This window comes from Ovis aries, chromosome 15 (assembly GCF_016772045.2).
Source record: "Ovis aries strain OAR_USU_Benz2616 breed Rambouillet chromosome 15, ARS-UI_Ramb_v3.0, whole genome shotgun sequence".
Taxonomy (NCBI): domain Eukaryota; kingdom Metazoa; phylum Chordata; class Mammalia; order Artiodactyla; family Bovidae; genus Ovis; species Ovis aries.
In genome coordinates, this window is record NC_056068.1 from 34,650,045 (window position 1) to 34,663,996 (window position 13,952).

The following is a 13,952-nucleotide window of genomic DNA, read 5'->3' on the forward strand; positions in this document are numbered from 1 at the left end:
TCCCAAGATCAACACCTCTGGGGAGTTCGCCTTCTGCACACAGGAGCAGAGGAGCTGCCGTTCTCAGCCCGGGAGGTCCCCCCTGCTGGGGCCCAGTGACACCTACAAAGCGGTGGCAGGCACTGAACGTGCGGTTGGACACCATGCGAAGGCAGGGCGAGCAGTCGGCCGTGGCACAGCTGTCTGGACGGAAGCGGGTCTGGCCAGCTGAGGTCAGGGAGCTGGGCACCTGCCAGCTGTCCAGAAAGGGAGCAGGGTCTTCGGCCTCACCCACCACAGAACCGTCCTTCAGGGTGAGGTCATTGGCCACATCCCCATCACAGATACCTGAAAGGGGCAGAATTACCCCCGCGGCCACAGCAATCTCTACCACTCCCAGCTCCCCAGCTGTCACACTGAACATTCCTCGCAATAACTCTTTGAGGCTGGTATTACTGCTATCCCCATTTTATAGATGAGAGAAATACGACACAGAGAAGCCAAGAAACTCCCTGTGGAAGAAACTGTCTTCGTTTAGGAACCACACATCAAAGTACCTAAGGATAAAGGGACCCATGTCTCAAACATATTTTCAAACAGTTCAGAAAGAAATGCATTTATATAAACAGCATATGCATACAGAACTGAACATATAAAATGCACATATACATATATAAATGAACAGATACATATACACATGCATATATACACACACAGACAGGTACAAGGAGAGAGAAAGAAAGAGAAGCAAATGGACAAAATGTGAACACTTGGTAAATCTGGGTAAAAAGTACATGAGAGTTTCTTACACTAGTTTTGCACCTTCTAAGTTTAACATTATATCAAAATTAAAAGTTACTCCAAAAAATCTGCTTTAGTAGAGATTGCTAGCTAATTATAGCACCTGTCTCCTCTTCCTCCTGGAAGGTCCCCTAGCCTGCTTCTCCCAGGCTCTCTGTGGCTAGCGAGACCACATGATGAGTCCCCCACCAAGGGAACGTGAGTGAGGGTGATGGGTGCCACTTCCAGGCTGGATGCATAAAATTTGCCCAATTCTTTGCCCTACTGTGCAGTTGGAAGCTTGTGTTGAAAATGGCAGGGCCACGGGATGGAAAGAATCTCCATTTAGGAATTTACGTGTGCAAGAAAAAAACCCTCTATTAAGGCATTGAGATGGGACTCAAGTTCATCTGTCACGGCTTCTAACATGACCTTAACCTCCAGCTTCATCTCTCACAACCTAGGCTCTGAACACACACTTCCCTGCCCTTGTTTTCCGTCTGAAATTCTGAAACATGTTCTCTTTAAGTCCTTCCTTTACATGCCCTTCAGATGCATGGTCCCTGACCTTCCCAATTCTGTGTGACAGGTTCAGTTTGCAGGTCTGTCTTGCTTTCTGAGTACAAAGATTCATTTTCCTTTATAGTTTCACTCTTTCAATATTTCCCCAAGTTGTCTAGCAGGTGCCCAAGACACCAAGTGTTAGTTTGGATAACATAGAGATAAACTAGCTGACTTCTGCTCTGATGCCTCTAGCCACTAATTTCATGAATATAAAGCATAATTTAACACAAAATCCTCAGATTTTTATCAACAGTCCCAATGGTCAGATTTTTGGTGTCTTGGCATTGAGTGATGGAAGGGTGTCAAAAAGGCATCACAGGGAGTAGCTGACCCACCAGAGGTTGACCACAACACCCTTCACCAGTCATAAACAGTGGAAGGAAGAAATGGTGAGAAAGGATGGCAGAGGAGGTGCTGATGGTGGTGGAAGGGTGTGTGCCTGGGCGTGTGTGTGTGTGTGTGTCTGTGTAAGAAGAGATGGTTATATCAGTAGGAGTGGAAGCTTCATAAGACACCTTTTGCCTGTTTTGCCTACTCCATAGTGGCTGATACTCGGTACATATGTGGTGCACTAATGAGAGAATGAGCAGGGTGCAGACTGACATGTGTTAGCGCATATGTAGAAGGCATTTGGACGGAGTGTGAATGAATAAAATGGGTGCAGATTTACGGATGGAGGGCATGCAAGTATGTGTGTTTAAGTATTCCTGTGTCATCCATCATTATAACCACGGCAGTCTGTCATGAAGTGTCTTGTGGGGGTCCTTCTGCTTCTGCAAGAAGCAGCAGTTCACGCTCAGACTCCTGTCCCCCTTTTTCTTATCAAAATGCATCCAGGCTCTTAGGGAAAGCGCTCTGTAATCATGCTATGGTCTGAAGAGCACCGGTCTGTGTTGTGGCAGCTCTGCTGTGTGATCTTAGGCAAGCCACTTAACTCCTTTGAGTCCCCTTTCTTCCTTAGTTCAATGGCTATCCTTCAGGGCTATTGTGTGAATAACCTGGAATAAGTGAGATCAGTGTGGAAGTGCTTTGTGAAGTGCCCAGGCATATGCAGACAGGGGGGATTATCTGGTATTAGGAGGCTATCAGGGAAGCTGACAGACCATCTCGGCTGAAGCGACAACTGGCCGAGGCCAGAGCCCTGCACCATCTCCCAGCTGGCAACTTCAGCCCCAGGACACAAGACATTAGGTCTCTGCTCCAGTAGCTCCGCTGGTCCCACCTCTGGCACGGCACTCCGTCCCAGCTTTCCCTGTTCCAGGAGAACTGGTGTCTGGGGACAGAGGTGGACCAAGGAGTCACCTCCCTCCCCTAGCTGGGTCCCCTCTCACCGCACAGGCCACGGCCCTGGGCCTCGCTGGCTCTGCTGGCCTCCAGGATCATGAGTCCTGAGCTGTGGAGCCACTGGATCTGGATGTGTGACGGCGTCCGGATCACGTACATGTGGCCTGTATCCTCAATTCTGAACTCGTGCCAGCTCACAGGGGGCCACACAGGCTGCGAGTCCACAGACACCTTGTGAGGAGGCGGGTGTTCAACGTGAGCTCAGCTTGTTTGTTCATTCATCCCTCCACCCATCTATCCAACTAGCAGTTATTAAAAATCTGCTCTGTGACAGGCTCTGTTTCAGGTACATGCAGGCAAGACACAGTCTAAGGCGGCGTAGAAAAATCCTGAAATCATTTTTATGAGCACAAAACAATGAAACAAATGCAATAGCCAGAGGCAGGCAATTTCTATATGCCCAAATATGCACAAATCCTGAGCCCTTCCACTCACTCTCTTCTTTCCTGATTCTGCTCAGGTCATTTCTTCTGGGACAAAGCTCATATGTTTAGCTGCTCAGTCGTGTCTGACTCTTTGTGATCCCATCGACTGTAGCCCGCCAGGCTCCTCTGTTCATGGGAATTTTTTCCCAGGCAAGAATACTGGAGTGGGTTGCCATTTCCTTCTCCAGGGAATCTTCTTGAGCCAGGGATCAAACCCGCATCTCCTATGTCTCCTTCATTGCAGGCATATTCTTTACAAACACTGAACCATGGGGGAAGTCCTTTTATTCTGGGAGATTTTCCCTAAATCTCCAGCCCCTAGGTTGGGTACTCCTTCTCTGGGGTCTTCCCAGATCTGTGCTGGCCTTTAAGACAGATTTGTTCCTTCATCATGACTTTCAGTGGACCGTGAGCTTCTTAAAGGCAGAAACTATGTCTAGTTACTCACCTCTGAATCCCCAGCACCTGCCCTGAGGCCTGACATAAACTGGGGGCTCAGTTCATGTTTGTTAAATATGCAACACTTTAAACTCAAAGCTACAACCCCTGCTACATACAGACAAGGTTAAATTTGTATGTATTATGGATTCTCAGTTTTACTCTGTAAAAATGTGAGATGAAAAGATTAGGATTTTAAAATATTTATAATGACTTTATACCCTCCCACCCAAGCATCACTGTTTTATTAATCACTTGGCAAATTATCCAGTGCATAAACTGCTGTGCTGAATAGAGGGAGTCCCAGCCCAGCAGTCAGAAAACTTTAACCTTGGGCAAGTCCCTGGCTGTCTCTTATCCTGAGCCTTTTGAGCTGTACCAGACAGTGCCGTGGGCTCCATGATCCTGAAGCATGTGGTACAAAACCCAGGGAGTATTATGCTGAAGTCTAAGCAGTGGGTTTTTCTGAGAGCCTCAGAAGGCGTGGACCTTGTAATGTTCATGAGCAGGTTCTAATAAGAGGGCAGCAGGTCTTACCTCAGGAAGAGGTGGGAAGAGCAGGGACTCCGGGACCTGAGGAGGAGTAAGCCCAGCTCACTCTCCCACTGGGAGAAGCAAAGGCGGGGTCCTTGGGGCGGGTACCCCACACAGCGGGGGGCTGTGCTCAGGTACCGGCCTCCTTGACAGAGGTGGGCTTAATGGGAAGCCGATGCACCTTAAATTCAGGGCTCCTTGCTTAGACAGTCCCCTTCTTGGAAGAGCCCCTAGTAGTATGTTCACATGGCCTTCTATTTTTGTAAAAATCGCAAAAGTGAGATATTGGGTTGGCCAAAAAGTTTGTTTGGGTCTTTCCATCACATCATCTTACGGAAAAACCTGAATGAACTTTTTGGCCAATCCAATATTTTAACCACAATCATTTAAGGCTACTTTCTCTTGCCATTTAGCTTCTTTTCAGTCACAGTATTCCTCTTGGCACACTTCCTCCCCTGACATTAGAGTGGTCACAAATATCCTAATGAAAATCACCTCCAAGTATATCTAATTTTGTACTACTTTATTCTAGAGGGTCCCTCACCAACTTTACCCCAAGTTATGAATAAGCTTCAAAGCCCCTCCTGCCCCTCACCTGATTGCTGCCCTGACCTGTGGGCCGGCTCCCTGATGCACTCACCTTGCGGTTGAGGCGGTCAATGGTGACCTCGTGGGTCTTGTGAGTCACATTCAGCATCACTAGACAGAACGGGGGCCAGTTCAGGTGCCCCTACAGAGAGAACCCCGCCGTCATCAACCCAGAGGCCAGTGCTGCTGGCTCCTCCTCCTGGGGAGCAGCTCTCCCCATCCCCCTAAGCCAACACTCCTACAATATGCTAAGAGCACCCACTGCAGCTGTGCAGATGGTGCACAGAATCCCACAGAACGCTCTGGTTCCACCTGACCTCCTGCAAGCCCCCCAAAAAGCTGTCTCCTTCCACCTGGCTCATGGGAGCATCCCGGTAGGTGGTTCACTGCAGCCAGCATCCTTGACCACAGACCACATCCTAGTGATGGCATTCTAGCGCCTCTGCATTTCAGAGTATTTCAGTACCTTTCACAGGGGCCTAGGCTGCTAAGATGAGCAGTGAATGGTGCAAGCCCTAGGAAGGGCCAGGAGGTGGCGCTCCACTCACTCTTTCCAGAAAACATCCACCCCGCCCTTGCCTGAGGAGCTGTGGGCAGGGGCCTCTGATAACCCTCAACAAAGGGTTGCTCAGTCTCCCCTCCAAACCTAGTCAAGTCCCGAGGTCCCAGCAGGAAGGGAAGCAGGGGACAGTCACCAGGTTGGCACTTTTGCAGTCGAGGACGTGGACAGTGACCATTTCTTCCGGTCTCTGGCTGAGGATGTAGATGGCCTCTTTAAACAGGGCCACATGGCTCCCATCAAAGGTGACAAAGCTCAGATCAGGGAAAATTGAGCACCGGCCTGGGGAGGGGAGAGATGAGAAGAATAAACAGATGCCCCCAGGGCCAAGGCCACTCAGGAGCACCAGGCCTTTTCTGGGGTGATCCAGAGGGCCTGGGGGCTGGCTGGAGGGTCCCACAGAGATCAAAGGTCACAGGAGTAGGGAATCTGCCAGGTCAGGGGTCCTACTGCGGGTTCATGTCAAAGTTACCCTGAGAGCCGAGAGCACACAGGTGAGGGGCAGAGGTCGGGCTAGGGTAAGGGTATGAGGAAGACACGGGAGGTGCCGGCAGACCCCACGACTCACAGGCGCACTCCCAGATGGGGCAGCAGCGGTCGCCTCCCACCCTCACTGCGAGGCCCAGGACCCCACAGCGCGGGGGTGCGGCGCCCCGGGGACAGTGCTGAGACTGGTTCACACGGATCAGCTCGCCCTGCAGGCAAATGTGGCGGACGCAGTCACGCTCGGCGATCGGCTGAGGCACAGGGTGGAGGAACAGCCTGAGTGACCCCTTTGGGGCCCCAGCCACTCACGCCCCCTGCCCTGGCCCACCCCCAGCCGTGAGGGCACAGATCCTTACCCTTGCAGGTTCTGGCAGGCGGGGGACCCTGAGGCACAATGACGAGGAAACGGTGCCTTCACCCTCCCTCCACCCACCCAACACAACATCGAGGGCCTGGGGCTGGGCTGAGCGTGAGACTGGAGTCAGGGACTGAGTCCCAGAGTCTACATAACTGCCTGGCCCTGCAGAGAGCTCTAGGCACAGAGGCGTGCGGACCACTAGCTCAGACTCAGAGAAACCCAAAACACGCACTCATACACACTTTATCTTTTCCTACAAACACACAGACATATACCATCTTGCAACAACATACATCACATGCACAAGAGCACACGTGCAGATGGATGAGGGTTCACATGGGAGTCCCACACATGTAAACACAAGAGTTCACACAGAGTCCCGCGTGGGCACACAGACATAAACACGCTATGCGCACACCAGCACACCATGCTGTCATACTGGCTGTCCCACCAAGCCATCCAACAGGCCCCTGGGCCCCAGGTGGGGTATGCGGGACCTGCTACGTCATCAGGGGCCCGAGGCGCCTGGGCAGGGGCCAGGATGGTCGCTAAATGGTCATCTGGGAGTCTGGAAGCTGGCTAAGCAGCTGCAGTCAGCCGTGAGGACGTGAGAGCATGATGGTGTCCAGTCCCCGGGGCACAGGAGGAGGGAAGGCACGGACGGTCCACAAATGGGGGCAGACCCTGACAAGTCACTCACGACACAGGCAGCAGATGTATTGGCCTCAGCGGTGGTCACCAAGGCCTCGGCTGAACCCACTGAGACGCTCTGGACTGCAGGCACCGAGCGCCCGGACTGCTGAGTGGTGGCCTCTCCCTCCGGCACCGCTGGGGGCTGAGGTCCTGCCGAGGTGCTGTGGGCCTCAGCCAGCTGGGGGTGCAGAACGAGTGGGCTCTCTCGGGAGGCTGTCCTGGCCGAGACTCGGCTCAGCGGGTAGGATGTGGGCACCAGGGGCACCGTGCCGGCCCAGGGGCCCTCAGCCCCCGTCATCAAGGTAGCAGCAGCATGGGCCACCACAGGCATGAGCTCCGTGGGGCCTCCCTGGGTAGAGCTGGATACCCGGGTGGGCAGAGACACCTGCTTGGACAGGATGGCAGTCTTCTCCGTGGTGCTCTTTCGTGGGGCAGCAGATACTGTGGAGGCTGCCCCTTCAGCCACGGCCACGACCCCAGGGGTTGGCAGTGTGGCTCCCAGGAGCGGGCTTGGAGCCGTGCCTGTTGCCTGAGGGACCACGTGACTGGGCGGGTGACCCTGGGCCACAACAGCCGGGGTTAGAGGCGGTGCAGGACCGAGGGTCCCAGCAGGCAGAGTCGTGGCCGCGGTGAGAGACGCGGCCTGTTGCTGGAGTGGAGGGGTTAGACTAGAGCCTTCGGCGCCAGGCGTGGCCACTGGGGCGGACGTTCCCACCTTGGCCAGGGGCAGACTGGTGTCAGGAGGCAGGCCAGAGAGGAGCTGGGCTGGCCGGGTGGACTCCAGAGTGGTGAAGGGTGTGGCCCCCAGCGCGTGAGCAACTGTAGACAGGCTGGCGGCAGCTGCAGTCCCCGAGGGCCGAGCTGGGGGCCTGGCGGCTGTGGTGGTGTGCTGGGAGGGGCGGGCTGGGGCCATGGGGAACGGGCTTGGAAGTGGGGCTGCTGGCAGGCCTGTGGGCTGGCTGGGCCCGGGTTGGACCTTCTCTGGGGAAGGCACAGTCTCCATGCTCTCAGTCACCAGGGGATGGGCAGGAATCTGTTCTGCAGCTGTTCTGGCCTCAGCTGGGGGGCTGCTGGGACTGGAAGGGCCCTGGGCCTGTATGGACTGTGGGACCCCTGTCCCAGTCGTGACCTTCGTCATTGCAGGTGTCAGCGAAGCCTCGCGGGCTGCTGAGGAAGTGGGGGGCCTGGAGGTCACTGCCAGCGAAGCCACAGGCCTGGAGGAAGGACTTGCAGGCAACTCCAGGCTGGGGAAGGGCTGGAGGGGTGTCGTCTTAACGGGCAAGGAGCCAAGGCCTAGGACCGTCACAGCTTTGGTCACGAGGGGAAAGCGAGGAGCAGGGGGTGACAGAGAGGAGACTGTGATGTTGGGGCTCTCAGCCAGGATCACGGTCACCCTGGTCGTCTCCATGGCACCTGACCCCATGCCAGATGTGGGCACGTGCTGTGAAACGGGGAGGGATGAGGGCTCTGGGGCTCCGGGGCTAGCAGGGTGGCCAGTGGTCACTCCCTTGCTGGCCGGGGCCTCTGTGGGGTGCTCGGGGAGGTTAGAGGCTGCGACTCCCAGGAGCTGTTGCTGAGTGGCCTGGGCGGGGCCTGGAGACAACGCTCGCCCCACCGTGGCTGCTGTGGGCGGGCTCAGGTCTGTGGTGAGTGGGGCAGTCGGTGTGAGCGTTGGCCTGTGGGATGAGGCCCTGGTAGCTTCCTGTGGAAACTGCGGCTCCCTGTCACTGGGAGTGGGCAGCGCTTGACCGGGAGGCAGGGTCTCATTGCCAAGGGCCTCTGTGGGAGCCAAATCCACAGGCTCCACACCTGGGGCAGACGAGAGAAGAGGCTCAGCCAATGGGGTGACTCCTGTGTGCAGGGGTCATCACTGGACAGGGCTGTGACGGGAGGCTCCTAGGCTAGCATCCTCGGCGAGGGGGACAGGCAGCTGCTGACCCACCCAGGGCCTCTGTTATGTGGTGTCAGATGACTCAAGACATCAGCAGGTCCCTGCCCCACACCTCAAACCCTGAGTCCAGAGCCCAGTGACCTCAGGTCTGAATCTGGCCACATTCTCAGCACAGGACCCCAAGCCAGACTCTTCCCCACATGGGCCTTATTTTTTCTCTCTGTGAAGAGTGGGGTAATGGACTGGATGAGTCCCTGCCCGCTCTAGAGGATCGTCACCTTCCAGAGGCCCCTCTGCTGACTTTGCTTCTCCAGGGACCAGGGGGCTCTGGTGAGCATGACTGGTCAGTGAGATTGGGGGATTTACAAGACTTTGGAGGAGGGGTGAGAAGTCCAGGCCACTCACAGTCCTCCAAGTGGACGCATCTCTGTGTGACTTCATCCAGGACCTTGGGGGTGGCACACGCGGGCACACAGCCCTCCACCCTGAGGACAGAGCAGGGCGCTAGTTAATGGTCTGGAGCACAAGGGCTGGTTATGCACACCTGGTGCCCACACTCACACATGGCACATGTGTCTCCATTTAGGCACATTTTCATGTTTCTTCTCCACACCTGCAGGACTCAAAAACATTCACACAGACACTTATATGTCCACAGTCTGCCAAAACATCAGTGTACACACTCTCATGCACACACACCCAGCTACACCAACACCCATGTACTTGCAGCTCATATACAAGTACATACACACAGCTGTGTACACCTGTGCACCCACAGCCACCCTTTACACCCACATGAACACACACAGGGCTCAGCTATATGCACACATGCACAAATCCATATTCACATATGCCCATATCAGTCAGGTTCACCCTGGGTCACACGCATCCCTGTACCCAGTAAACAAAACATATATATATAAGTACATCTGTAAACACACACACGTCAGTACAAGCTCGTGCCTAAACTCACGGACGGCATACAAACCCACTCACACAGATGAATGCTCAAACACTGATGTACGCACCTTGAATCCCACGACCCCTCACCTGGGCACATCCCGGCAGCCGGCTGCCCGTGGGTCCCGGCAGGTTTGGAAGCAGGGGCTGGCACAGGCATCATAGTGCCACTCACAAGTGGGGTAGGCAGCCCCCGAGGGCTTGGCATCTGGAAAGGCACCCAAACCCAGGGCCCCGAGACTGAGCGACATCAGGCACCAACTCCTGACCAGGTACCCGAGCACAGAGGCCATCCCAGCTCAGCCCATGCCCACCCTGCCCCAGAGAAGAGATGAATGGACTCATGGAAAAAAACTGAAGACTGAAAAGAAATTTTAAAATAAAATGAAAAGCCAACCTAAGGAGACACTGTATTCTTGAGAGTTGAGGTCAGTGTCTGGGGGATCCTTGGGTTGGGACCCTGGGACCTTGGTTTTGTGGGGGCTGAAGTCTCAGCAGGGTGAGACTATGGAGCAGGCAGTTGGGGCTGGACTTTGAGAAGTGGCCAAAGAGGCTGGGACCCCTGACCTTTCCGTGAGGCTGCCCTGTCACCCTGCTCCTCTGAGACCCTGCTGGCCAGAATTGCCCCCTCTGACCTTGGTGGCTAATGATAACAACAGCCAACTCTTAACAGCAAGCACTACCCTCAACATTTCACAGGTATTTACTCACTCATCCTCACAGGTAGCACTATTTTAAAGATGAGGAAACAGCACAGAAGATGCTGGGAATATTAAACTTTCCCAGAAGTGATTTCCTCCAAAAAGGCCTTGTAGCCAGTGCCTTGACAAATGAAGGATCTTCAGGGAAAGTCTGGAGACCATGGGGGGTTTCGAGGTAGTATATTAGTCACTCAGTTGTGTCCAACTCTTTGAGACTCCATGGACTGTAGCCCAACAGACTCCTCTGTCCATGGGATTCTTCAAGCAAGAATACTGGAGTGGGTTGCCATTCCCTTCTCCAGGGGATCTTCCTGACCCAGGGATCGAACCCAGGTCTCCTGCACTGCAGGCAGATTCTTCACTGTCTGAGCCACAAGACCCCAGACCACACTGGCACAAGTGACCAGTCTCTGAAACCGTGGCCTGAGCTGGGACGTGTGGGCAAGCTCCCCAGGCTGCAGGGAACAGCCCCATCCTGACTCCCCAGTCCCCAACACTGCTGCTGACTGTAAAGAAGCCTGCTTTTCTAAGATCCCTGAGACCAGAACTAGGAATTTACATCTGAGGAGCACCTTCTGTGAGCCAGGCCCAGAGCAAAGCCCAGGAGACAGTCAATCCTCACAACAGCCTTCTGAGGCAAATGTCCCCACTGTACAGGTGAAGAAACAGGGAGAGGGGTTCCGGGGCTCTTCCAAGTGCCAAGGACCGGGGTCAGGATTCAAACCCAAGGCTGTCTGGTGTCATAGCCTGGGCTTTTTTCACTCTGCCCTGGTGACTTCCAGCAAGGGACACAGTCCAGGCATCATAGCCAGTGATGAATCCATGCTGGGTGGGGTCCCTAGTGGACTTGACAGGTGACCGCTGAGTACAAGAATGAGCTGGCCCTGCCCTGGGCTGGGAGGGGCAGGGGATGGTAAAGGAAAGGCTGACTGGGGACACTTTTACATGCGTGTGCATGGAAACGCATCAATTCATACAGCACTGGCGCCCACACAAGCACAAACATGCATGTCCACATACAAGACAGGCCAGCCTGGAGTGGTAAGGACACTATAATCACTGTCGCCATGGTGTAGGCAGAGAACAACTACCCTGGGGGCAGACCCACCTGGCAGGGGTATGGCAAAGCCTTGGAAGCCATTGGTCTCGGCTAGAAAGGGCACGAAGCTGCCCCATTACCATCCAGGGTCCGGGGCCTCTCAGCGGGATGAGGGGTCTGCGGGCTCCTTGTCTGTGCCCCAGTGGGCAGTCTTTGAGCTCACAGGGCAGGCATGTGCCCCCATCAGCAGGAAACCTGAGCCAGCAGGCTACGCAAGCTGTGGCCAGGATGATCACTTTCCTCCTCGCTTCCACAAAGGCCGCCCTATTTTTAGACCATGTAAATGGCCTGTGGGAGTAGGCAGACCCAGGAGGCTGGCTGGGCACCAAGCTGCACTGCCCAAGGCTCCCTGGGCCACCAACACAGAGGCCAGGCCCCCTCCCATCTCAGAGGTGGCACCCTGTGGCCTCCCTGCAACAGGAGAGTGAGGGTCTTGTCTCTCAGGGGCAATGGGAAGGGTGAGGTGGGGAGAGGGCAGGGAGGGTGAGGCAGGGTAGACACCTACCCAGAAGGCGGAATAGCATGCCCCGGCGGAAGGCCTCCGTGTGCTCGTACGGCCGCAGGGCCAGCACTGGGCCCGACACGCAAAGGAAGGCCCCGGGCTCTGCCAGGGACTCCAGGGCCACCAGGCCTGCCTGCCACGTCCCCTGGTGCAGCGAGAAGGAGGCATGGTGGCGGAAGGCATCGCCGGCCTGCCACTTAGCCAGTTCCAGAGATCCATTGGCTGTGACGTGGAGGAAGAAGTTAGGTCTGTCTGCTGCCTCCAGGGACACCACATCTGGGTCTGCAAAGAGCCACGGGGTGGGGGTTAAAGTTGGCCGAGAGGGATCCAGATGGGCGGGGGTGGGGCAGACACCCAGGCACCGTCTGCAGTCTCAGCGACCCAGGACTGGGCCCTGCTCCTCCAAGCCTGAGCCACCTCCCCTCGGCCCACCCGTGGCCACCCCTCCGCACACACCACCTCTGCCTGGGGGCTGGCAATGGGGGGAGTTACAGTCCCAACTGCAGAGCCTTGTGCAAGTAACCGAACCACCCCCTCCCTCCCTTTCTTCCCTTCCCCCTTTCCCTTCTTCCGCCCTCTTTCCCTCCCCCACTTTCCCCTTCCCCCTTCCCTCCTGCAAGCATCTCTGAGGCCCCTCCGTGTGCCAGGTGCTATTCTAGATGCTGAGAAAACGACGGGGAGCAGGACAGAAAGAAATGGCCGTCCCGGCGGAGTTCTGTTCCCTGGGGCGTACTGGACAAGCTGGGCTTTGCTGATTTGTCAGGCTTCAGTCTCCGTGATCCTGCCCCTCACAGAAACCCAGAGGGCCAGAGCTGGGGGACCTGGGGACTTGACTCCAACTCATGGAGGGGAAACTGCTCCAGACCTGGGCCCCTCTGTCCTCCCTCCTGTCTCCACAAAGGCCTATTTCTAGTGAGTGCATTGTTGCTGGGTGGATCCTCCCCCCACCCACAAACATGTGCGTGCGCGCACACACACACACACACACACACACACACACACACACACACACACACAGGGCCCTGCAGGGTCAGGACCCAAATCCACAAGCAGGTGTCCGGAGTCCCTGCCCGCCACGGCTGGCATGTTGTGGGCAAGTGAATTAACGCCTCCAGGTTGTGAAGGATGAACAATGTGGGAAAGCCCAGCACCCGACCTTGTGCGTCTCCCCCATCACCACCTCTCCCCTCGTGGCCCCAGGAGTTCCTGTTAGACCTCCCTGGGCAGCTGTGAGAAGACCTGAGATAACTTGAGGAAGAATTCATTATTAATGTCAACAACAACTGCAACTGATCAAGGACTTACTCCATGCCAGGCGCAATGCTAAGCAAGTAAGCCCTCTGCTTGCTGCTTGTATTAAATTCCAAGACAGCCCTGTGAGGTAGTGAATTCACTCATTCAGCAGCTAATATTACTGAGGGCCCATCATGTGCCAGCCGCTGTTCTAGGCACTGGGGACACAAAAGAGAACAAAAGGACAAAACCCCTGTCCTCATGGAGCTGACATTCAAGTGGCGGCTATGGAGGGGCATGGGGAGTAAACTTAGAGAAGAAGCAAATTCTGTATAATAGCTTAGACGGTGATGACACTGTTATTCCCATTTTACAGATGAGAGAAGCGAGGCCTAGAGTCACACTGATGTGGACGAGGGAGGCAGGATTGGAGTCCAGACTCTTAACCACCATGCAGTCAGCCCTAGGGATGGGATCCAGGAGTGGGCATGGGGCACCCCAGAGGTGTGGAGCATGAAGTCCCTTGCTGTGTGATCTCAGGCAACTGAGAGTTGTCCCCATCTCTGAGTCTTGGCTTTCTCCTTTGTGAAGACTGGGGTTGGCCTAAATCAAGTTTCTCAATCATTTGTCCTTAAGTCCTCCTAATAGTGGAGAGGCTGAAACCCAAACCTTGAGGTACAGTCATCCCTCAGTACAAAAATCTGCAGATGCCCAAGTCTGTTATGTTAAATGTCCTAGCAGTCATCCATCCTGATCTGTAGGTTTCACATCTGAAATTCTGCCTGCAGTTGGTTTTAATTTGTGGATGTAGGACCATG

The 13,952-nt window shown here is 55.1% G+C and overlaps 1 protein-coding gene across 1 annotated transcript in view; it reads right to left on the bottom strand.

Annotated features, from left to right (window-relative positions):
- Nucleotides 1-13,952, bottom strand: part of OTOG (otogelin) — an 83,328-nt gene that overhangs the window by 21,845 nt on the left and 47,531 nt on the right. Inside the window, exons 33-41 of the mRNA XM_027979353.3 lie at nucleotides 11,905-12,183; nucleotides 9,690-9,807; nucleotides 9,045-9,124; nucleotides 6,756-8,557; nucleotides 5,780-5,948; nucleotides 5,348-5,493; nucleotides 4,705-4,794; nucleotides 2,655-2,838; nucleotides 107-327 (exon numbers count right to left, since the gene is read on the bottom strand). Coding sequence (XP_027835154.2) covers nucleotides 107-327; nucleotides 2,655-2,838; nucleotides 4,705-4,794; nucleotides 5,348-5,493; nucleotides 5,780-5,948; nucleotides 6,756-8,557; nucleotides 9,045-9,124; nucleotides 9,690-9,807; nucleotides 11,905-12,183 — 3,089 coding nt within the window. The remainder of the gene's footprint in view (nucleotides 1-106; nucleotides 328-2,654; nucleotides 2,839-4,704; nucleotides 4,795-5,347; nucleotides 5,494-5,779; nucleotides 5,949-6,755; nucleotides 8,558-9,044; nucleotides 9,125-9,689; nucleotides 9,808-11,904; nucleotides 12,184-13,952) is intronic.